Here is a 23,784-nt window from a genome sequence, read left to right as displayed (position 1 = left end):
GAGCAGAGGGATCTGGGGGTACATGTCCACAGATCCCTGAAAGTTGCCTCATAGGTGGATAGGGTAGTTAAGAAAGCTTATGGGGTGTTAGCTTTCATAAGTCGAGGGATAGAGTTTAAGAGTCGCGATGTAATGATGCAGCTCTATAAAACTCTGGTTAGGCCACACTTGGAGTACTGTGTCCAGTTCTGGTCACCTCACTATAGGAAGGATATGGAAGCATTGGAAAGGGTACAGAAGAGATTTACCAGGATGCTGCCTGGTTTAGAAAGTATGCATTATGATCAGAGATTAAGGGAGCTAGGGCTTTATTCTTTGGAGAGAAGGAGGATGAGAGGAGACATGATAGAGGTGTACAAGATAATAAGAAGAATAGATAGAGTGGATAGCCAGTGCCTCTTCCCCAGGGTACCACTGCTGAATACAAGAGGACATGGCTTTAAGGTAAGGGGTGGGAAGTTCAAGGGGGATATTAGAGGAAGGTTTTTTACTCAGAGTGGTTGGTACGTGGAATGCACTGCCTGAGTCAGTGGTGGAGGCAGATACACTAGTGAAGTTTAAGAGACTACTAGACAGGTATATGGAGGAATCTAAGGTGGGGGCTTATATGGGAGGCAGGGTTTGAGGGTCGGCACAACATTGTGGGCCGAAGGGCCTGTACTGTGCTGTACTATTCTATGTTCTATGTTCTTTGCTGTTATTAATTAATAGTTTGGTAGATTTTGAATGTCTCTGAATATTAGAAACAAAAACAACTTAAATTCTTCAACAGCTCTGACAGGTTATGAGGTAATTCTCATCCTTGTCTTCTGTCAAAGCATGTCAAAGTTCAGAGCTCTGGGGGAGCAGCTTCAATTGCATGTCAGCTGAGGCCTGATATGATGAACTGTTGTCTTGTAATCACTCTCCAGGATTTCACCAACATACAGGGGGAAAGCAGGCAATAGGTGAAGCTGCAAGCCCAAGTTTTGGACAATACCAGCAGATATGTCTTTGAACCGATGTGTAACTCATGTCCCTGCTTGCAGATATTGCACCAGTATTGTCGCACAAGACTCAAGAGGAAAGATTTACCACGGTAGAAATATGGACTACGCATTTACTGATATTTTAAGGTCTACCACAGTTGACGTACAATTTGTAAGCAGCGGTCAGGTAAGTGTATACATTAATTACAACAATAAATAGAAAAGAAATGTAACCTTTTAAATTGCTGGAATATCCAGATTTGACATAGTGGGATAAAATCTGTGTTTCCAATTTTCTAATATTTTGAATATTTCTGTGCTTATCCATAGAAAAGCTAGCTCTGTTTCCAGTGATAAGACATTGAAACAATAAGAATTTATTTTGTAATGTTAAACCAAGTAATAAAATATAAACAAGAGAAGATCTACAGATGCTGGAAATCCGAGCAACACACACAAAATGCTGGAGGAACTCAGCAGGCCAGGCAGCATCTAGGAAAAGAGTTATGGTTTCGGCCCGAAATGTCAACTGTACTCTTTTCCTGGATACTGCCTGGCCTGCTGAGTTCCTCCAGCATTTTGTGTGTGCTGCTCATAATAAAATATAAATACAAATCAACTTAAATTTGAGTAGTCTGAAAATATTGCACTGTTAATACCACACTGTTACCTTGTGGTCATTGAATCTGATCAAATGATCTGTAATAGAAATCATAGAAAAGTACAGCACAAAAACAGGCCCTTTTGCCCATTTAGTGCATGTCGAACCATTTAAACTGCCTAGTCCCATCAACCCTCCACACCCCTCCCATCTATGTACCTATCCAAAGTCTCTTAAACATTGAAATTGAGCTCACATGCACCACTTGTACTGACAGTTCATTACACACTCTCATGACCCTCTGAGTGAAGAAGTTTCCCCTCTTGTTCCCCTAAACTTCTGACCTTTCACACATAACCCATGACCTCTAGTTGTAGTTCCACTCTCAGTGGAAAAAGCCTACTTGCATTCACCCTATCTATACCCCTCATAATTTTGTATACCTCTATCAAATCTCCTCTCTGTCTTCTACATTCCAAGGAATAAAATCCTAACCTGTTCAATCTTTCCTTATAACTCAGGTCCTCCAGACCCAGCAACACCCTTGTAAATTTTCTCTGTACTCCTTCAAACTTATTTATATCTTTTCTGTAGGTAGGTGACCAAAACTACACACAATACTCTCAATTAGGCCTCACCAATGTCTTATACAACTTCAACATAACATCCCATCTCCTGTACTCAGTACTTTGATTTATGAAGGCCAATGTGCCATAAGCTTTCTTTTCGAATGTATCAACCTCTACCATCACTTTCAATGAATTATTGATCTGTATTTCTAGATCTCCTTGTGTTACTACATTCCTCAGTGCCCCACTGTGTAAGATCTACTCTAATTGGTCCTACCGAAAAGCAAAACCTCGCACTTGTCTGCATTAAATTCCATCTGCCATTTTTCAGTCCATTTTTCCAGCTGGTTCAGATCTTGCTGCAAGCTCTGATAGTCTTCCTTGCTGTCTATTACACACACTATACTGGTGTCATCTATAAATTTCTGATCCCATTAGCCACATTATCATCCAGGTTGTTGGTAAACAACAATGGACCCAGCACCAATCCCTGCGGCACTCCACTTGTCACAAGCCTCCAGTCAGAGGCAACCATCTACTACCACTCTCTGGCTTCTGCTGAAAGCCAATGCCTAATCCAATTTACTACCTCATCCTGAATGCTAAGTGACTGAACCTTCCTGATCAACCTCCCAAGCAGGACCTTGTCAGATGCCTTGCTAAAGTCCATATAGGCAACATCCACTGCCTTGCCTTCATCAACTTTCCAGGTAACTTCCTCGAAAAACTCTATAAGGTTGTTTAGACAGGACCTACCATGCAAAGCCATGGGGACTATCCTTAATCAGTCCCTGTCTATCCAAATACTCATAAGTCCAGTCCCATAGAATACCTTCCAATAACTTTCCCATACTGATGTAGGGTTTACTGGTCTATAACTTCCTGGTTTATTTTTAGAGCCTTTCTTAAACAGCGGAATAACATTAACTATCCTCAAATCTTCTAGTACCTCAGCCATCACAAAGGATGACTTAAATATCTCTGCTAGGGCCCCTGCAATTTCTGCACTTGCCTCCGACAGGGTCTGCGTGAATATCTTGTCAGGCTCTGGAAATTTGTTTACCTTAATTTGCCTCGAGACAGCAAACATCTCCTCCTCTGTAATTAGTATTGCGTCCATGACTGTTGTTTACCTCACTCCTGAAGACTCTGTATCCATATCCCGATTAAATACAGATGCAAAAAATCCATTTAAGATCTCCCCAATCCCTTTTGCCTCCACGTATAGGTTACCATTCTGACCAATTTTGTCCCTTGCAATCCTGGTCTTGACATATCTGTAGAATCCTTTCTTGCAAATCTCAATTTTATCTCAGGTTTATTTGTTTAGCATGGTTAACACCATCATATATAGAATTAAGATAATCTTTTTGTTGTTAAAATGCTTATAAGCGTGAATTTGTTTAGCTGGAAATTGTTATACTTACAGTTTCATAGTTGCAGAGATAGAAATAGATAAATACCAAAATATTATAAAACTTAATGTTAATATGATATTGTAGAGACTCCTTAATTTCATCAGGCAGAATTCACCCAGACTGTTAAGGATTAAGTTCGCTGTGTATGTTACGTGTTATGTTGTACATTATTAAGTTTTGGGGGTGGGGTTTTCTTATCACATTGGTGACCCTGACGCTCCTCCGGATGATTCTGGAGTGATTTCGCTCATTTTACAATCATGACCACAAACCCTGTTGCTCTCAAGGTTCCTGAATTCTGGCAGGAACATGCTGTCAATTGGTTCGCTCAGGCAAAGGCCCAGTTTACAGTGCAGGGAATCTCGCAAAACGACACAAAATATTACGAAGATGTTGCAGCGTTAGATAACTCTATGGAGACCAGAGTGATGAGCATCCTGCAGCACCTCCTAGATGTCGGCAGGTACAAGACTCTTAAGCAACTCCTGGAGACTTTTAAACTTTCCAAGTCTGATTGCGCCTGTCGGCTCCTCTCACTGCCCGGCTTAGGCGACTCCAAGCCGTCAAAGTTGATTTTCCACATGTTGTCCCTCCTTGGTGGACATCAGCTGTGTTTCATCTTCAGAGAGCTTTTCCTGCAACAACCACCAGGCGAGGTCCAATCGGCTCTGGGTGGCTCTCCCCTCAAAGACCTCCGAGCTGTAGTGAGAGAGACTAACAAGGTGTTTTTTGTCACCAAGAGGGCCTGTGCGAGCACGGAGCCAGCCGTATTCACTGTCTTGCTACCACCTGATCATGAGACATTCGCTGTGGCTCAATGATGGTCTCCTACCCTGTTTCCACAACGCAAGGTTTGGGACAAGAGCTAAGAAATGCCACACACCCTGCAGGTTCAAGGAGTTGGGAAACAGAACAGCCGGTGCCCGTTAGCTGCTATGGGCATCGGCAGGTCAGGCAGTTTGTTATTTGTTACAGACTCTGTTTCCGGGCACCATTTCCTCTGTGACACAGGTGCTCAGGTGAGCGTCCTGCCCACATCGAAATTGGACATACGAACTGGGGAATATGGACCATCTCTTGAGGCTACGAATAGCAGTGCCATCAGGACTTTTGGTGAGTGTGAGATGGCGTTGTGCTTCAGAGGGTAGAAGTCGTGCTGGAATTTTTGTTGGCAGCAGTGTCTACACCCCAGCTGGGGGCCGACTTACTCTGTGCCAACAGCCTTCTTGTTTTTGTCCAGAACCGCTGCCTCATCAACGCAGAAACTTTCTACTCCGTCTCCAGCACACTCAGCCCCACCGGCACTTCGAAGTTGTCCAGCATCCTTTCCGCCTCTGACGACTTCCTCGGCCTCCTTGCTGAGTTCCCAGACCTGACTGACCCCACCTTCTCCTCCTCCACCGCTAAATATAGGGTAGAGCACCATATCCTCACCACCGGCCCAGCCCGTTCACACAGGCGGCACAATCCAGAGAAGGTAGCTGTCACCAAGGCTGAATTTGACGGCATGGAGAGCCTGGGCATCGTCAGGCAGTCCGGCAGTCCATGGGCTTCCCTTCTCCATGTCATGTGAAAGGCAGGAGGAGTGAGTGCTGTCCATGTGGCGATTACCGCCGCCTCAACGACATCACAACCCCTGACCAATACCCAATCCCACACATCCAGAATTTCTCTGCCCGCCTGGAAGGGAAAATTATTTTCTCAAAGGTGGACCTCGTTCATAGTTATCACCTAAAACCACCGTTATTACACTGTTTGATTTGTTTGAGTTCCTTTGAATGCCATTTGGGCTGAAGAATGTGGCCCAGACCTTTCAGCACCTCATGGACAATGTTCTCAGGGATTTGCCATTCCTGTTTGTTAACCTAGATGACATTTTCGTAGCCAGCTCTTCTAGGGGTGAACACCTCTAACACTTGAGAACCCTTTTTGAACACCTTAGTCAGCACGGTCTTATCGTCAACCCGGCGAAGTGCCAGTTTGGACTGTCCATGGTCAATTTCCTCAGACACCACATCAATGCAGCAGGGGCAGTTCCCCAGCCGGCTAAAGTTGAGGCCATAAAGCGCTTCCCTTGGCCAGTCACCATTAAGGCCCTGCAGGAGTTTTTGGGCATGGTGAATTTTTATCACTGTTTTGTCCCCACAGCGGCTCAGCTCTTGCGAGGCCCTTAAGGGCAGAGCAGCCAAGCATGTCATGGACTGGACATAGGAAAGGTCCAAGGTGTTCTCAGATACTAAGCAGGCATTGTGTAATGCAACACTGCTGGCTAATCCCTCCCAGACACACCGGTGGCTCTCACTGTGGATGTGTCAGATTGCGCAATGCATGAGCAGTTGGTCAACGCCGTTTGGCAGCCTCTTGCCTTTTTTAGCCGTCAGCTTTGCCCCTGCGAGCACAAGTACAGCACATTCCACCGCAAGCTTCTTGGCCTGTACTTGGCAGAGCGGCATTTTTGTCTTCTCCTAGCACACCGTTCATTTACCACTTTCGTGGATCATAAGCCCCTAACATTTGCCATGGCTAAGGCCTCTGACCTTTGGTCTGCTCAACAGCAGCGCTATCCTTCTTTTATTTCAGAGTTCACCATGGTGATCCAGAGTGTCACGGGGAAGCGCAACCTCGTGGCTGACTGACTGCCATTCCTGGCCCTTCACTGGTGCTGTCCATTTGGGCATGGACTACGCTCTGATGGCGGCAGATCGGGTTTCGAGCCCGAGCGTGCAGGTTCGACAGACACAGATTGGAAATGGTGGCGCTTGCTTTTGGTGACAGCGGCATTTCACGATGGTGTGATGTGTCAATGGGGCGACCCAGGCGGTGCGTTTTCGATGTGATTCACGGGCTTTCTCACCCGGGCCGGAGGGCATCGCAGAAATTGGTGACTGAAAAGTTTGTGTGGCGTGGGCTAAAGAAGGATGGCAGGGACTGACTGACTGGGCCGGTGCTTGTTTGGCGTGTCGACGCGGGAAGGTGCATCAACGAGCCGAGGCTCCTTTCGCGGTCCCTGCGCGGCGTTTCGACCAGGTGAATGTGGACTTAGTTGGCCCGTTAACGTCCTGTCCCGTCCCGCGGCTTTACTCACCTCCTCACCATCGTCGATTGGACGACACGTTGGCCGGAGGCAGTGCCGCTGTTGTCCCATCTCGGCCGCGGAGGTGGAGCGCGGTTCGCCCGGTTCGGTGCCGCGTCCCGTCCCGTCCTGTCGGATATCTCTTCAGACCGAGGGACACAGTTTATGTCTGGGCTTTGGTGGGCTGTTGTCCGTGATCTGGGAGTCAAACTGCACCGGACCACGGCTTATCACTCTCAGGCCGACGGTCTGCGCGAGCGGTGGCACTGTTCTCCGCGCATGGACAGACAGACTGCCGTGGGTCATGTTGGACCCGAGGGCGGCCCTTCAGTCCTCTTCTGCGGAGCTCGTTTTCGGGCAACCCCTGCGGCTGCCGGGAGAGTTTCTCCCAACATCCACGGTACGCTTTGCAGCGGCGGTCGGCTTTTATGGACAGCGCCATTAACTTCTGCTCCGGTGCCCACGACGCAGCATGGCCGGCCACGGTTGCGCCTGTTGCTGGGTGTGTTGGAGGCGAAATATGTGTTTGTGAGTCATGATGGAGATCGCGGTTCCCTGTGGCCGCCTTCTCACGGCCCGTCCCGCGTGTTGGAAACGGGGTTTAAGTTTTTTTACGCTGGGCTTTGGAGGTATCCCGGGTAGTTTTTCTGTGGATCATCTTAAGCCTGCCCATTTTACCTGGATTCTCTAGTGGAAGTGGCACAGCCCCCGCGGAGGGGCCCGGCCTCCCGCCTCCCGCCTCCCGCCTCCAGATCTTCTGACATGACTGTTCTTCCCTGCCACCTGCCCGGGAGGTTTTTTATATGTGGGTGTCTGACACACACACACACACACACACACACACACACACACACACACACACACACACACACACACACACACACACACACACACACACACACACACACACACACACACACACACACACACACACACACACACACACACGTAGTGCTGAGGCTTTTATAAGGCACTGGTGAGGCCTCATGTGCTGGCATTGGAGAGGGTCCAGAGGAGGTTGACAACAGTGATTCCAGGAATGAAAGGGTTATCAGACAAGGAATGTTTGATGGCTCTGGGTCTGTACTTGCTGGAAATTAGAAGGATGAAGGAGGATCTCATTGAAACCTTTCAAATGTTGAAAGGCCTAGACAGAGTAGATGTAGAAGGTATATTTCCCATGCTGGCACAGCCTCAGGATAGAGGGGGTTTATTCAAAACAGAGATGTGGAGAAATTTCTTTAGCAAGAAAGTGGTGAATTTGTGGAATTTGTTGCCATGTGCCACCGTAGAGGCCAGGCTGTTGGGTGTATTTAAGGCAGAGATTGATAGGTTTTGATTGGACATGGCATCAAAGGTTATGGGGAGAAGGCCGGGAAATGGGGTTGAGGAGGAGAAAGAAAGGATCAGCCATGATTGAATGGCAGAGTAGACTTGGTGGGCCAAATAGCTTAATTCTGCCTTTATGTCTTATGGTCTTATACACGATGTCACCATTTGTTTGCTAGAGGAATAAAGTGTACTTAGATGTAATTCAACTCGTGTCAATTTTTGCTGGCACTCCTTTTAATTCAGACCATCTCCTGTGATAATTATCTTAGTCTATTCTGGAATATTTTCTGACATGCTGATGAGCTGGTTTTGATAATATATTTTCTGATTGCTTGTATCCTACAATTTAATGCTGTTTTCCTTGCTGCCAAAGTCTTAACTCTGTGTCCTTTTTTAAAATTCAGATTGTTTACACAGGGACAACATTCCTTGGTTTTGTAGGTTTATGGACTGGGCAAAAGCCAAGTAAATTTTCCATTACTGGAAATGCAAGAGGTTTGTTGAACTTTGTTACTCTGTCTTGATAAACCTGCTCATTAGAATTAGTGCTATGTAAACCCAATACCATAAACTTCATCCAGTATTTGATAAATTTGACAAGTTGTTTAAAGTTATATGAATTAGCCCCAGTTGCCAAATAGATTTCATTCCATTATGCTCCAAGAGGATTTCCACTCCTCTCAGTGTGGGAGGATTTTCATTAGTTGTAACTAATAGAATTGGTCAAAATATAAAGATGGTGTTATTTCCAGTTGCTACTAACAATACTAGATCTGTACACTTCCACTCAGGTCGCAGTTGTCTTTTAAATGTAGTCATGTCAAAAACATCAAAACAATTAAGTGTGTATAGTAGATATTCTTCCAACAAACTGCAGTTATTTGTAGAAGGCAGCTATCCAATTCTCTCTCGGTGGATATGTCTTGATTTACCAAAATTCCAATAGATTTTGTAAAATGTTAAGTGAATTCTGCTTTGTGTGTCTTGAGAACTTTGAGACCAAAATAGACCAGAAAGTGGTATAGTGCAGGAGCAAGCTCGTTGGCCTACAATGCCAATCATAATCCCAACTAATCAAATCCCATTGCCTTTACTGTTTTATAGCCCTCTTTTCTCAGCCTATTATGTTTAAATGCCTCTGAAACATTACCATCATATCCGTTTCCGCCATATCTTCATTCTCTGTATAAAATAAAAAGCCTTGCACATTTCTTTGAAACTTTCCCCTTTCACCTATAAACTCTGACCTCCAATACAGGTATTGAACATTTCTCCCTGGAAAAAGGACTCTGACTATCTATCTCATCTATGCTTCTCATAATTTTATTTGCTTCTATTAGGTCACCTCTCAGCTTCTAATGCTCCATCAAAAACAACACAATTTGTCCCATCTCTCCTTATAGCCAACACACTCCAATCCAGGCAATATCCTGTGTACATCTTCAGTACCAAATCCTTCACGTCCTTCATATAACGTGTTGATTAGAACTATATATGATACTTCGAAGCAACACACACAAACTCCAGAGGGAACTCAGATCAAGCAGCATCTATGGAAACAAATATACACTTGACATTTTGGTCTGACACCCTTCTACAGGACTGAAAGGAAGGGGGAAGACGCCATAATAAAAAGGTAGGGAGAAGGGAAGGAAGACAAGCTAGACATTGATAGGTGAAGCCGGGGTGGGTAGGAAAGATAAAGGGCTGGAGAGGAAGGAAGCTGATAGGAGAGGAGTGTGGACCGTTGGAAAACTGAAAGGAGGAAATGATCCAGGGGAAATGATAGGCAGGTGAGAAGAGATAAGAGGCCAGAGTGGGAAATAGAAGAAGAGGGGAGGGGGAGGGAATTTTTCTTTTACTGGATGCAGAAATCAATACCTATGCCATCAGTTTGGAGGTTACACAGATGGAATATAAGGTATTGCCTGAGGGTGCCCTCATCTTGGCACAAGAGAGGCCATGGATTGACATGTCGGAACAAGAATGGAAATCAGAATTAAAATGTTTGACCACCAGGTAGTTCTGCTTTTGGTAGATGGAGTGGGTGCGCTCAAAGAAGCAGTCCCCCAATTTATAACGGGTCTCACCAACATAGGAGAGGCTACTTGCAGGGATAAGTGACGGGAGGGAGATTAGCATGGAAGGATGAATTGGACAACAGAATCATGGAGGGAGCGATCCCTGCAGAAAGCAGGGTGGGTGAGGAGACAAAGATATGTTTAGTGATAGAATCCCTTTAGAGATGGCAGAAGTTGCAGAGGATGATGTGTTGGATGTGGATGCTCATGTTTATGATACCTCAAATGTGGCCTGACTAAACTTTTGCACAGATACAACATAACTTTGATTTTTACACTTAGTGTCCTTATTAATGAAGGCAAACATGCTGAATGCCTTCTTCACTAACCTATCATACATGTTGCCACTTCTGTGGCACTATGGACTTGCGCTCTAAGATCCCTCTGTACATCACTGCTTCCATAGGTCCTGCCTTTTACTGTAAGGTATCTGCTTTTTCCATCTGTTTGAATTATATTTCAGTTCTTGGCTAGGAGTAAGTACAATACTGTATTTTACAGAAATAAGAAACAGTAATGCAATACTTTAGTGGTTCTGCTGTTACGTTTTTGCTGTTTGTATTTTAATATGTAATGTCAGGTTGAATAGTCAAACAAGCCTCCTTTACATGACACTGAAGTCAGTTCTATGTAATTATTTCCTTTCAGCTAAAGGTGCGCGCTGGAAAGATATAATTGCCACTTTTCTGAAGAGAAATCGTTCTCCCAGCTGGGTGATTAGAGATGTAAGTAATTTTCATTGACTTCATTAACAAAAAAGGCCTCATGAACAACATCATATATTTACAATAAGGCAAGTTCTTTCCTGATGTTGGTTGACAGGTACACACTTACTCTTCTGTGAACAATACTGACATATTGTTTGAAATTAATTCGAGGGGCTTAGCTTACCATTTCATTAGAAAGATGGTACGACAGTTCAGCAGTCCCTGGGTGATACACTCCTGTAGTAATACTCTGAAGTTTCAGCCAGGATTACACACTCAAGGTACTTGAACCTACAGCCTGCTAAGAACATCAGATGGTGTAAGATCTGATAGCTGATCTGAGAAGATTTAAATTTATTGAATTATATTATTTAAATGGCAATAAAATACAATGAGCAAGATAAATAGGGGAAATAGCTTGTATTTTATTAATCCAGCATTTTACTGTCCTTTTTTTTTTAGATGTTTCTTATACTTTACTGAAAATCTGGCCATGATACCAAGAGCATTGTAACCATTGAACATGTTCTTATGAAGTCACCCATAGCCAGCAAGGTGGAATGAGGAGAGGGAATTGAACTGACAATGTGTGAAAATGACAAACTCTAAACTAATAATAAAAGATGTCTGTGTTTCTTGTTTCTTCAGGCTCTTACAGAAGCTGTGGACTTTCATGCTGCATTGAAGAGGTTGTCCTATACTCCCATCACTGCAAATGTGTACTTCATATTAGGTGGAGTCAAGCCGAATGAAGGTGTCATTATAACAAGAAAACCTGAAGGGCCTGTTGACGTCTGGCCTTTGAAGTCTACTAAAGGGCAGTAAGTGGATAAAAAAGCAATAAATGCTAAGATTCAGGCAACATGTGTGGGGAGATTCTCCTTTTAGATGGTTTGTTCAGCTGAACTGCCAGCAAGGTGCAATATTTACTAGAAGCAATTGGTGATTCTTCTCTAGAAATTCCTTCACAAAAGTCCAAAATAAATAGGGCCTGTGCAATTGAAAACTGGCAAAGCTTAGAGGAATTTTACACATATTTCCAGGTAAAATTTAATTCCTGATCCTTTGGTGAGAATTTTATTTACCTTAATGCCTTCTATCTGCTGTAAAACTCTCCACAGCAACCACTAGCATAAGATACAAAATTAGCATGCAGTTAGATTTTGCAAGTTCACTGGTCAGAAAAGAAGTATTGCTTCTCATGGATCTATCAGATTTATTTTCCTCATCTCCTCTGACAGCTTGCTATTTAAAACATCAATTAAACTGCATTCTTCGTCCTCCATGAGACCTCTGACCTCGAGGGACTTTAGATAGAGTTCCATGTGTGCATCTTCACTGTTCTAACATTAGAAGTCATGGTCATAGTATTTCAGCTTTTTTGGCTTGGGCTCACACCAGTCTGCTGTTGATCTTTGCCATATCTCCTGGTATGCTGCTCAGGCTACATTTAGGAGTCTTATCAAGGCAGCACACTCATATGTTCCATAAGCATTGTGTTAATGGTTCAGGTTTAGAGAATTTAATACCCAGGGTCTGTTTCCCAGCAGATTAGTGAATAAGTTGTTTTTATTTAGATTCATCTAACTCCGAATGGTGAAGTTATGTTTCTTCCTCCCCATTTACGTAGATGGTACAGGGTAGAGACGAACTACGATCATTGGAAACCTCCACCTCCATTGGATGACAGAAGGTGAACATTCCCATGCTTTCAAACCTTTGAATCATTGCACCCCCATCTGATACAGCTTTTGCATTTACATATTTGTTTTGTTTTCTCAAGGACACCAACCATTCGTGCTCTAAATGCTACAACGCAGAAGAACATCAATGTAAATACACTGTTCAAGGTGAGTCCCAGTGGAATCCAACTCTATTTATTATTAGAGTCCAAGATGAGGGATGAATGTTAATTATTGTGAACACACATGTCAATCAAAGGTGAAAGGAAATTAAAGCATAGGCTGGGGTTGTGACTTCCAAAAGGAGTACTTGTATAAATTGTACTACTTAGATCATTTCCTTTTTGTGAATTTTTATTACTTTTACCTTTTAGTTTTTGACCCCCAGGTACAGAATGTCCTCTGATTCCTTCCTCTGGCATTATTATTTATGATGCTGTTCAAGACAGAGACCAATTTTACTTGTATTTGATAATGTGGATGCCATTGTCAAGACCAACAATTATTGTCCATCTTTGGTTGCTCTGAGGAAGTGGTGTTAAGTTTTCCCCTTGAAGCAATATTTGTTGTCTTTTTGTTTTGGCCATTTTTGAAGGCAGTGATGGAGTTGGCCAGACCAAATAAGGACAGTGGATTAGCTGCCCTAACCTGATTTGGTGAACTAGTTTGGGTTTGAAAGTTCCATTGTCATTTTTGTTGCTTCCTGCTTTTTACTTCAATTTCTTTTAAACTGAACTCAAATTCTCAAACTGCCACACCTCTGGATCATTGCCTCATATTCTTAGATTGACTGGGATTCATTATCATCATTATGTGGCCTGTTGTGTGATATAGGCGATCATGGTGACCATGATTGTTCTTGCCAAATTTTTCTACAGAAGTGGCTTGCCATTGCCGCCTTCTGGGCAGAGCCTCTACAAGATGGGTGGCTCCAGCCATGATCAGTAGATTCAGAGATCATCTGCCTAGTGTCAGTGATCCCATAATTAGCACTTGTGATATGAACCAGCTGTTCATATGGCCATCCACCACCTGCTCCCATGGATTCTTGTGACCCTGAATGGGGGCTAATCAGGTGCTTCACCTTGCCCAAGGGTGACCTGCAAGTTAGTGGAGGGTTGGAGCACCTTACTCCTTCTTTGGTAGAGATGTATCTCCACCCCACCACTCATGTCCGGGATTGGGAGTATCTTATTCCTATTTGTACACATGGACTTTTAGTAAAGGAAGTGCAATAAATATGATGGATTGGATTGTCTCAGTATCGTAAATCATATAAATAGGCCTTGCAGCACACGGAGTCTGTGCTAACCATCAGGGATCTGTTTATATCAATCCTACATTAATCCAATTTTATTCCCCTCAGATCCCTCTCAGATTTTGACACTCACCTATATATAAGGGACAACCTATAGTGGCAATTGAAACTAGTACATCTTTTGATGTGGAAAGAAAGCAGAGCATCTGGAGCAAACCCATAGAGTGATGGGAACAGAACTATGTTAGGTTTCTCCAGTGTAGAGCAGACCATGTAGTGAGCACCAGATGCAATGCATTGGATTGGAAGAAATGTAATTCAATCACTGCTTCACTTTCAAGGACTGTTGGGTTCCCTGATGGTAGGAAGCAGGTGCTGCATCTTCTAAGGTTGCACAGGAAGAATCTTGAGAAGATAAGTGGCTGTTCAAGGTGGAAGAATGGACTAGGAAGCCAGAAAGTGAACAATCCCTTCAGAATTCTGAAAGGAGCAGAGAGGGAAGGCATGTCAGGTGGTGGAATTTTGATGAAAGTTTTTAATATTTCTTGGTTGTTGAATAGGAAGTCAAGTGGGGTGGAATTGTTATAGTATATATTAACATAGATATACAACTATATATATAATAAAATATATATTATACACATAATACAGCATTGTCCAGTGACCAATCTGGACTTTGGAAGATTGAGAGGAGGGCATTTCAATCAGGTCCACTGCCCGAATAGAAAAGGCAGCAGCAAGTGGGTCGCAGCAGCGTAGTAGAGCTTTGGATAGCGACTAATCTGCATTTGTAATTGCTCAACAAGAACAAGTTAATGGAAGGCAGGGGCAAGCGCAGTGGAGATCTTGAGGCTTTAGCTCTTCGAGGCTTCAGTCAGAGAAAAGAAAAGCTTGAGGTTAAGTTTTTTTTTCTTCTTCCCTTCTTTATATCTGCGCAGTTAGGACAGAAGAGGTGCCAGGCAGGATAGCGAAAAGATCTTCTTATGGAATGTGGGAGGACAGGGAGACATCCAGAATCCCTGACGACTATTATTGCGAGAAGTGCATCCAGCTGCAGCTTCTAACAATCTGCATTAACGAGTTGGAGTTGGAGCTGGAACTGGATGAACTCTGGATCATTCAGGACGCTGAAGGGGTGATAGATAAGAGGTAGTTATACCCACTGTGTAGAAGACAGAAGACCGTGTGACAGTCAGAAAGGGGAAGAATGGTTAAGGAAAAAGAAAAAGGAGCCAGTGCAAAATAACACTCTGGCCATTCCCATCAACAACAGGTTTATCACTTTGGAATATGTTTGGAGGGGGGGTGGTGTTGGTCTAACAAGAAAATCATAATGGTTGGGTCTCTGGCACTGAGTCTGCCTCTGTGTCTCAGAAGGGAAAGTGGGGGGGGGAGAAGAGGTATGCTGTGGTGATAGGGGATTCATTAGGGGAACAGACAGGAGGTTCTGTGGTGAAAAGAGGATTCCTGGATGGTATGTTGCCTCCCAAGTTCGAGGGTCTGGGATATCTCAGATCAAGTCCTCAGAATTCTTAAGTGGGAAAGTGTAAGCCAGATGTCCTGGTCCATGTAGGTACCAATGACATAGGTAGGCCGAATAACGAGGTGCTGCATAGGGAGTTACAGAGCCTACAAAATGTACTGAACCCCCTTGGAAATTTTCATGTTCTATTATTTTACAACATTAAATCACAGTGGATTTAATTTGTTCTTTGTTGACACTGATCAACAGAGAAAGACTCTTCTTTGTCAAATTGAAAACAGATCTCTACAAAGTGATCTAAATTCATTACAAATATAAAACGCAAAATAATTGATTGCAGAAGTATTCAGCCCCCCCCCCCCTTTTAATATGACACACCAAATCATCACTGGTGCAGCCAATTGGTTTTAGAATTCACGAAATTATTTAAATAGAGAACTGTGGGCAGTCAAGGTGTTTCAATTAGAACTTAGAACATAGAATAGTACAGCACAGTACAGGCCCTTCGGCCCACAATGTTGTGCCAACCCTCAAAACCTGCCTCCCATATAAGCCCCCACCTTAAATTCCTCCATATACCTGTCTAGTAGTCTCTTAAACTTCACTAGTGTATCTGCCTCTACCACTGATTCAGGCAGTGCATTCCTGAAAAAATCTGAGTAAAAAATCTTCCTCTAATATCCCCCTTGAACTTCCCACCCCTTACCTTAAAGCCATGTCCTCTTGTATTCAGCAGTGGTGCCCCTGGGGAAGAGGCACTGACTATCCACTCTAGCTATTCCTCTTATTATCTTGTACACCTCTATCATGTCTCCTCTTATCCTCCTTCTCTCCAAAGAGTAAAGCCCTAGCTCGCTTAATCTCTGATCATAATGCATACTCTCTAAACCAGGCAGCATCCTGGTAATTCTCCTCTGTACCCTTTCCAATGCTTCCACATCCTTCCTATAGTGAGGCGACCAGAACTGGACACAGTACTCCAAGTGTGGCCTAACCAGAGTTTTATGGAGCTGCATCATTACATCGCGACTCTTAAACTCTATCCCTCGACTTATGAAAGCTAAAACCCTATAAGCTTTCTTAACTACCCTATCCAACTGTGAGGCAACTTTCAGGGATCTGTGGACATGTACCCCTCTGCTCCTCCACACTACCAAGTATCCTGCCATTTACTTTGTACTCTGCCTTGGAGTTTGTCCTTCCAAAGTGTACCACCTCACACTTCTCCGGGTTGAACTCCATCTGCCACTTCTCAGCCCACTTCTGCATCCTATCAATGTCTCTCTGCAATCTTTGACAATCCTCTACACTATCTACAACACCACCAACCTTTGTGTCGTCTGCAAACTTGCCAATCCACCCTTCTACCCCCACATCCAGGTCGTTAATAAAAATCACGAAAAGTAGAGGTCCCAGAACAGATCCTTGTGGGACACCACTAGTCACAATCCTCTAATCTGAATGTACTCCCTCCACCACCACCCTCTGCCTTCTGCAGGCAAGCCAATTCTGAATCCACCTGGTCAAACTTACCTGGATCCCATGCATTCTGACTTTCTGAATAAGCCTACCATGTGGAACCTTGTCAAATGCTTTACTAAAAATCCATATAGATCACATCCACTGCACTAGCCTCATCTATATGCCTGGTCACCTCCTCAAAGAACTCTATCAGGCTTGTTAGACACAATCTGCCCTTCACAAAGCCATGCTGACTGTCCCTGATCAGACTATGATTCTCTAAATGCCTATAGATCCTATCTCTAAGAATCTTTTCCAACAGCTTTCCCACCACAGACGTAAGGCTCACTGGTCTATAATTACCCGGACTATCCCTACTACCTTTTTTGAACAAGGGGACAACATTCGCCTCCCTCCAATCCTCCGGTACCATTCCCGTGGGCAATGAGGACATAAAGATCCTAGCCAGAGGCTCAGCAATCTCTTCCCTCGCCTCGTGGAGCAGCCTGGGGAATATTTCGTCAGGCCCTGGGGACTTACCCGTCCTAATGTATTTTAACAACTCCAACACCTCCTCTCCCTTAATATCAACATGCTCCAGAACATCAACCTCACTCATATTGTCCTCACCACCATCAAGTTCCCTCTTATTGGTGAATACCGAAGAGAAGTATTCATTGAGGACCTCGCTCACGTCCACAGCCTCCAGGCACATCTTCCCACCTTTATCTCTAATCGGTCCTACCTTCACTCCTGTCATCCTTTTTTTCTTCACATAATTGAAGAATGCCTTGGGGTTTTCCTTTACCCTACTCGCCAAGGCCTTCTCATGCCCCCTTCTTGCTCTTCTCAGCCCATTCTTAAGCTCCTTTCTTGCTTCCCTACATTCCTCAATAGACCCATCTCATCCCTGCTTCCTAAACCTCACGTATGCTGCCTTCTTCCTCCTGACTAGATTTTCCACCTCACTTGTCACCCATGGTTCCTTCACCCTACCATTCTTTATCTTCCTCACCGGGACAAATTTATCCCTAACATCTTGCAAGAGATCTCTAAACATCGACCACATGTCCATAGTACATTTCCCTGCAAAAACATCATCCCAGTTCACACCTGCAAATTCTAGCCTTATAGCCTCATAATTTGCCCTTCCCCAATTAAAAATTTTCCTGTTCTCTCTGATTCTATCCTTTTCCATGATAATGCCAAAGGCCAGGGAGCGGTGGTCACTGTCCCCCAGATGCTCACCAACTAAGAGATCTGTGACCTGACCCGGTTCATTACCTAGTACTAGATCTAGTATGGAATTCCCCCTAGTCAGCCTGTCCACATACTGTGACAGGAATCCGTCCTGGACACACTTAACAAACTCTGCCCCATCTAAACCCTTGGAACTAATGAGGTGCCAATCAATATTAGGGAAGTTAAAGTCACCCATGATAATAACCCTGTTATTTTTGCACCTTTCCAAAATCTGCCTCCCAATCTGCTCCTCTGTATCTCTGCTGCTACCAAGGGGCCTATAGAATACCCCCAATAGAGTAACTGCTCCCTTCCTGTTCCTGACTTCCACCCATATTGACTCAAAAGAGGATCCTGCTACATTACCCACCCTTTCTGTAGCTGTAATAGTATCCCTGACCGGTAATGCCACCCCTCCTCCCCTTTTTCCGCCCTCTCTATCCCTTTTAAAGCACTGAAATCCAGGAATATTGAGAATCCATTCCTGCCCTGGTGCCAGCCAAGTCTCTGTAATGGCCACTACATCATAATTCCATGTATGTATCCAAACTCTCAGTTCATCACCTTTGTTCCTGATGCTTCTTGCATTGAGGTACACACATTTCAGCCCTTCTACCTTACTGTCTTTACACCGTTTATTCTGCTTCTCTTTCCTCAAAGCCTCTCTGTATGTTAGATCTGGCTTTACTCCATGCACTTCTTTCACTGCTCTATCGCTCTGGGTCCCATCCCCCTTGCAAATTAGTTTAAACCCTCCCAAACCATGCTAGCAAACCTACCTGCAAGGATATTGCTCCCCCTCGAGTTCAGGTGCAACCCATCCAATCTGTGCAGATCCCACCTTCCCCAGAAGAGATCCCAATGATCCAAAAATCTAAAACTGCTCCCTGCACCAGCTCCTCAGCCACGCATTCAACTGCCATCTCCTCCAATTCTTACCATCACTGTCATGTAGCACTGGCAGCAATCCTGAGAACGCCACCCTTGAGGTCCTGTTCTTCAGCCTTCTGCCTAGTTCCTGAAACTCACACTTCAGGACCTCATCCCTCTTTCTGCCTATGTCATTGGTCCCTACATGTATCACGACTTTGGTTGCTTTCCCTCTCGTACCAGGATGTCGTGCACCCGGTCAGAGACATCCCGGACCCTGGCACCCGGGAGGCAACAAACCATGCGGGTGTCCTTCTCACGTCCACAAAATCTCCTGTCTGCTCCCCTGACTATAGAGTCTCCAATGATGACAGCTCTCCTCTTCTCCATCCCATGCTTCTGCACCACTGGGTCAGATTCAGTGCCGGAGACCCTGCCACCGTGGCTCACACCTGGTCGATCATCCCCGCCACCAGTATCCAGGACGGTAAATTTATTATTCAGGGGAATGGCTACAGGGGTGCTCTGCACTACCTGTCTGCTCACCTTCGCTTTCCCCCCTCTGACTGTCACCGAACGACCTGCTTCCGACAGCGTAGGTGTGACTACCTCCCTGTAGCTCTCATCTATGACTGCCTCATTCTCCCTTATGAGTCGAAGGTCATCCAGGTGCTGCTCCAGATTCCTTACACGGTCTTCCAGATCGCCCAGCTGTATGCACTTCTGGCAGATGTGACTCTGCGGTAGAGGGGCGTTCCCCCAAGACTGCCACATCTCACATGAGAGGCACATCACCATCTCAGGAGGCATTGTAAAAACTAACTGCGAGCTAGCTTGTCCTCTGCCTCTTCTCATTGAAGCCTCTCGAGTCAAAGCCTCAAAGCTCCACTCCTTCACTGGCCCACTCACTCACTGGCCGCTTTCCACATACACCTGTATCTGGAAGGTCCAACTGCTGGTGAGTCAGTGTCCTGGCAAAAACTACACCATGAAGACAGAAGAACACTCCAGGCAACTCCGGGAAAAGCTTATTGAAAAGCACCAGTCAGGAGATGGATACAAGAACATTTCCAAGTCACTGAATATCCCTTGGAGTACAGTTAAGTCAATCATCAAAAAATGGAAAGAATATGGCAGTTGTAAATCTGCCTAGAGCAGGCCGTCCTCAAAAACTGAGTGACCGTGCAAGAAGTAGACGAGTAAGGGAGGCCACCAAGAGACCCATGACAACTCTGGAGGAGTTACAAGCTTCAGTGGCTGAGATGGCACACAACATCTGTTGCCCGGGTGTTTCACCAGTCACAGCTTCATGGGAGAGTAGCAAAGAGAAAGCCACTGTTGCAAAAAACTCACACAAAAACTCAGCTAGAGTTTGCCAGAAGCATGTGAGAGGCTGAAGTCATCTGGACGAAGGTGCTATGCTCTGATGAAACCAAAATTGAGCATTTTGGCCATCAGGCTGAACTTTGTGCACATTATCAAAAAAAACTATCCCTACTGTGAAGCGTAATGGTGGCCGCATCGTGCTGTGGGGATGCTTCACTACTGCAGGCCGTGGAAGACTTGTGAAGGTAGAAGGTAAGATGAATGCTGCAAGATGCAGGGAAATCCTGGAGGAAAAACTGCTGAGTATTTCCCCCATTTTGGTTCATTTATAGATGAAATATACCACCAGCTTTATACTTTGTATCAAGTTTACAGCATCTGTAACATTAATTTCATAAGCATGAGAAATTCTGCAGCTGCTGTAAATCCAAACTTTAGTGGGGAGGAACGAATGGACAAGGGAATTACAGACAGAGCGATCCCTTTGGAAAGCGGAGAGAGAGGGGCAGGTAAAGATATGTTTGGTGGTAGGATCCACTTGAAGTGCGGCGGAAGATGAGCTTGATGTGGAGTCTCATGGGGTGGTAGGTAAGGACAAGAGGAACTCTATCACTGTTAGGTCAGGTGGAAGACGGGGTGAGCGCGGATGTTTGGGAATTGGAGGAGATGGGCATGAAGGCAGCATCAATGGTGGAGGAAGGGAAACCCTGTTCTTTGAAGAAGGAGGCCATCTCTGATGTCCTGGAAAGGAAAGCTGCATCCTAGGAACTGAGAAAAAGGAAAAGCATTTTTACAGGAGATAGGGTCGGAAGAGGTATAGTCAAAATAAACGTGGGAGTTGGTAGCGTAATTGAAGATGTGGGTTGATGTGTCAGTCCAAGACCACCTCTTGTGCCACAATGAGGCCTCCTTCAGGGTGGAGGAGCAACACCTTATATTCCGTTTGGGTGGCAACCAACCTGATGGGATGAATATCGATTCTCGATCTGGTTTAAAAAAAACCCTTCTTTCCCTCTTCTTCTATTCCCCTCTCTGGCCTCTTATCTCTTCTCACCTGCCTATCACTTCCCCCTGGGTTCTCTCCTTCCCTTTCTCCCACAGTCCACTCCCCTCTCCTATCAAATTCCTTCTCCAGCTCTTCACCTTTCGTATCCACCTGGCTTCACCTGTCACCTTCTAGCTACCTCCTCCTCCTTCTCCCTTCCTTCCCCGTTCTCCAGAAGGGTCGCGGCCCGAAACCTTGACTGTTTGTTCATTTCTATAGATGCCACCTGACCTGTTGATTTCCTCCAGCATTTTGTGTGTGTTACATTGATTTCGTGTTTTATAATAGTGTATATTTTATTGCAGGTTCTTTCAATCCATCCAGTGTTAAATAAGTAAGTTTTGTTTAACTACACTTGAATTGGAAAATGTTGAAAGAGATGTTGCTGAATGGCACTTACAACTTTGTGACAGACTTGTGCTATCCACATTGCTGAAAAGTGTCACAGAAAATATAATAAGCTCTCAAAATTGTTTAAGGTGAGTCCTCAGGTTATTTATTTATTGATATATTGCATGGAATAGATCCTTCCAGCCCTTCAAGCTTCGCCGCCCAGCAATCCTCCGATTTAGTCCTGACCTAATCATGGGGCAACTTACAGTGACCAATTAACCTACCAACTGGTACGTCTTTGGACTGTGAGAGGAAACCAGAGCACCCGGAGGAAACCCAAGTGATCACAGGGAGAACGTGGAACCCCCTTACAGGCAGCAGTGGGAATTGAATCTGGATCACCTGTAAAGTGTTGTGCTAACCACTACGCAACTGTGCTGCCCTGACCCTCTCTTTCTCTGCCAGAATCTGTTCTTACAACACACTGGTTTTCTCAGTCACTCTGCTTCTCATTCCATCTTCTTTCCTTCTACTCCTCTCCCTTGCCACATGCCAGGTTCCTGCTGTTCACATGCAGCTGCTCCTCTCACCTTTATCCCCTGCCGCTCCTGCTGTCATGGCTGTTGTCCTTCCTCCAAGCTGTTTGCCTTTGAGCCTTTGTGCCACGCATAGGGAGGCACGATAGCGTAGTGATTAGCACAATGCTTTACTGTACGAGGGACCCGGGTTCAATTCCTGCCACTGCCTGCTGGTGCGGTCACATTCTGCCCGTGACCGTGGGTGCTCCCGTTTCCTCCCACAGCCCAAAGACATACCGGTTGGTAGGTCATTGTAAATTGTCCCGTGGCAGGTAGGCTAGGATTAAATTTGGGGATTGCTTACCGGTGTGGCTTGAATGGCAGGAATGGCCTACTCTGTGCTGTATCCCAATAAATAAATAAATAACAATGTGTTGTGACGAGTTACTGCCTGACTGCTTAATAGTGTGTGGGCAACAACATCCCATTCTGACCATCCGTATGGCAGCCCACCAAGCCACTGGCAGTGAGCTGGCGGTGATTTCAGGGTTGCCTGTCTTGAGTACTTGGATCTACTGCCAGAGCAACCCATCGGAGGAGAGCCCTCGACCTCGAACAAGGAACATACTGTAAGATATTCAGTCAGAGCACAGGCAAAGGTATTAGCAGGGGTAACTTCATCGTGTCTTTATGGGTGATCTAACCTGTGACCTCTTCACAGAAGAGATCGAAAGTCACATTTGTTGTCATACATAGAGATGCAATGTAAAACTTGCAGTAGAATCATAGACACACAGCATCAGATACACAATATTCATAAAAATTAAACAAACAAAAAAGTATACAAATAAAACAAAAAATCCTGTTTTTGTGTAAAGTGGTCATAGTGTCGAACTATTCTATGTGGAAGCTATGTAAACTGCAGAACATAGAAGAATACAGCAGGGGAAGCAGCTGAAAAGTAAATCAAAAACCCCCCCAAAACTAAACCCTCCTACCAATACAAGTCTTCCTCACATGCATGTGCCTATCTAAATGTCTCTTAAAAGCCCCTAATGTGTTTTCCTCTACCACCATATCAGGCAGTGCATTCCAGGCATCCACCACTCTAAGGAAAAAACTTACCCCTCATATCCCCTTGGAACCTACCCCCTCTCACCTTCAATGCATGCCCTCTGGTATTAGACATTTTTACCCTAGGAAAAGGCCGGCTGGTGGCGTATGGCATCAGCGCTGGACTTCGGGGCGAGAAGTACCGAGTTCGAATCCAGCCGGCTCCTGGTAAGAGCTGGTGATCTTTTTTAAAAAAAACACAACTCACCCAGCAGAAGGCAATGGCAAACCACTGCTGTAACTTGCCTCGTACGTGATTTCCCAGTACGTCAGAGCAGCGTGGAAGGAAATCGTCCTCTAACTGGAAATAATTCCGGATGTGACATACCTTTCCTTTCTACCCTAGGAAAATGTGTTACTTCTATCCATTATGGTACAGCCTCTCCAAACAAACAGCAGTTCAATCGTGTACAAACTTGCTGTCACAGAATCATTAGAATAACTTCTTAGATGAAGACCAACTAGTGTTTTAAAATAAGCTGATTATTGTTGTATCTGTGAAAACTAGATTGTAATTTAGTAAGTTCAAATAAATATGAAATCACTAGTAATGTTTTTAAAAATGTCACAAATTCCAGGAAGACAGTCTATACAACTTTAATGTGTGCTGCACAGCCTAAGGACTACAAGACAGTGATTTGGAAGGGATCTAAACAGAATAATTGGAATTTTGTAAGTAAAATTGAGGTTTAATTTTAATTTTC

The 23,784-nt window shown here is 44.6% G+C and overlaps 1 protein-coding gene across 1 annotated transcript in view; it reads left to right on the top strand.

The window, feature by feature from the left end:
* The window catches only part of LOC140195187 (N-acylethanolamine-hydrolyzing acid amidase-like), a 36,141-nt gene that overhangs the window by 8,568 nt on the left and 3,789 nt on the right, over positions 1–23,784 (top strand). The window contains exons 3-10 of the mRNA XM_072253103.1: positions 1,029–1,155; positions 8,366–8,456; positions 10,691–10,767; positions 11,398–11,570; positions 12,380–12,442; positions 12,533–12,599; positions 21,422–21,450; positions 23,659–23,752. Of these exons, the coding sequence (XP_072109204.1) occupies positions 1,029–1,155; positions 8,366–8,456; positions 10,691–10,767; positions 11,398–11,570; positions 12,380–12,442; positions 12,533–12,599; positions 21,422–21,450; positions 23,659–23,752 (721 nt within the window). The remainder of the gene's footprint in view (positions 1–1,028; positions 1,156–8,365; positions 8,457–10,690; positions 10,768–11,397; positions 11,571–12,379; positions 12,443–12,532; positions 12,600–21,421; positions 21,451–23,658; positions 23,753–23,784) is intronic.

The sequence above is a fragment of the Mobula birostris genome, chromosome 3 (assembly GCF_030028105.1).
Source record: "Mobula birostris isolate sMobBir1 chromosome 3, sMobBir1.hap1, whole genome shotgun sequence".
Taxonomy (NCBI): Eukaryota; Metazoa; Chordata; class Chondrichthyes; order Myliobatiformes; family Myliobatidae; genus Mobula; species Mobula birostris.
This window is presented reverse-complemented; position numbering and strand designations above follow the sequence as displayed.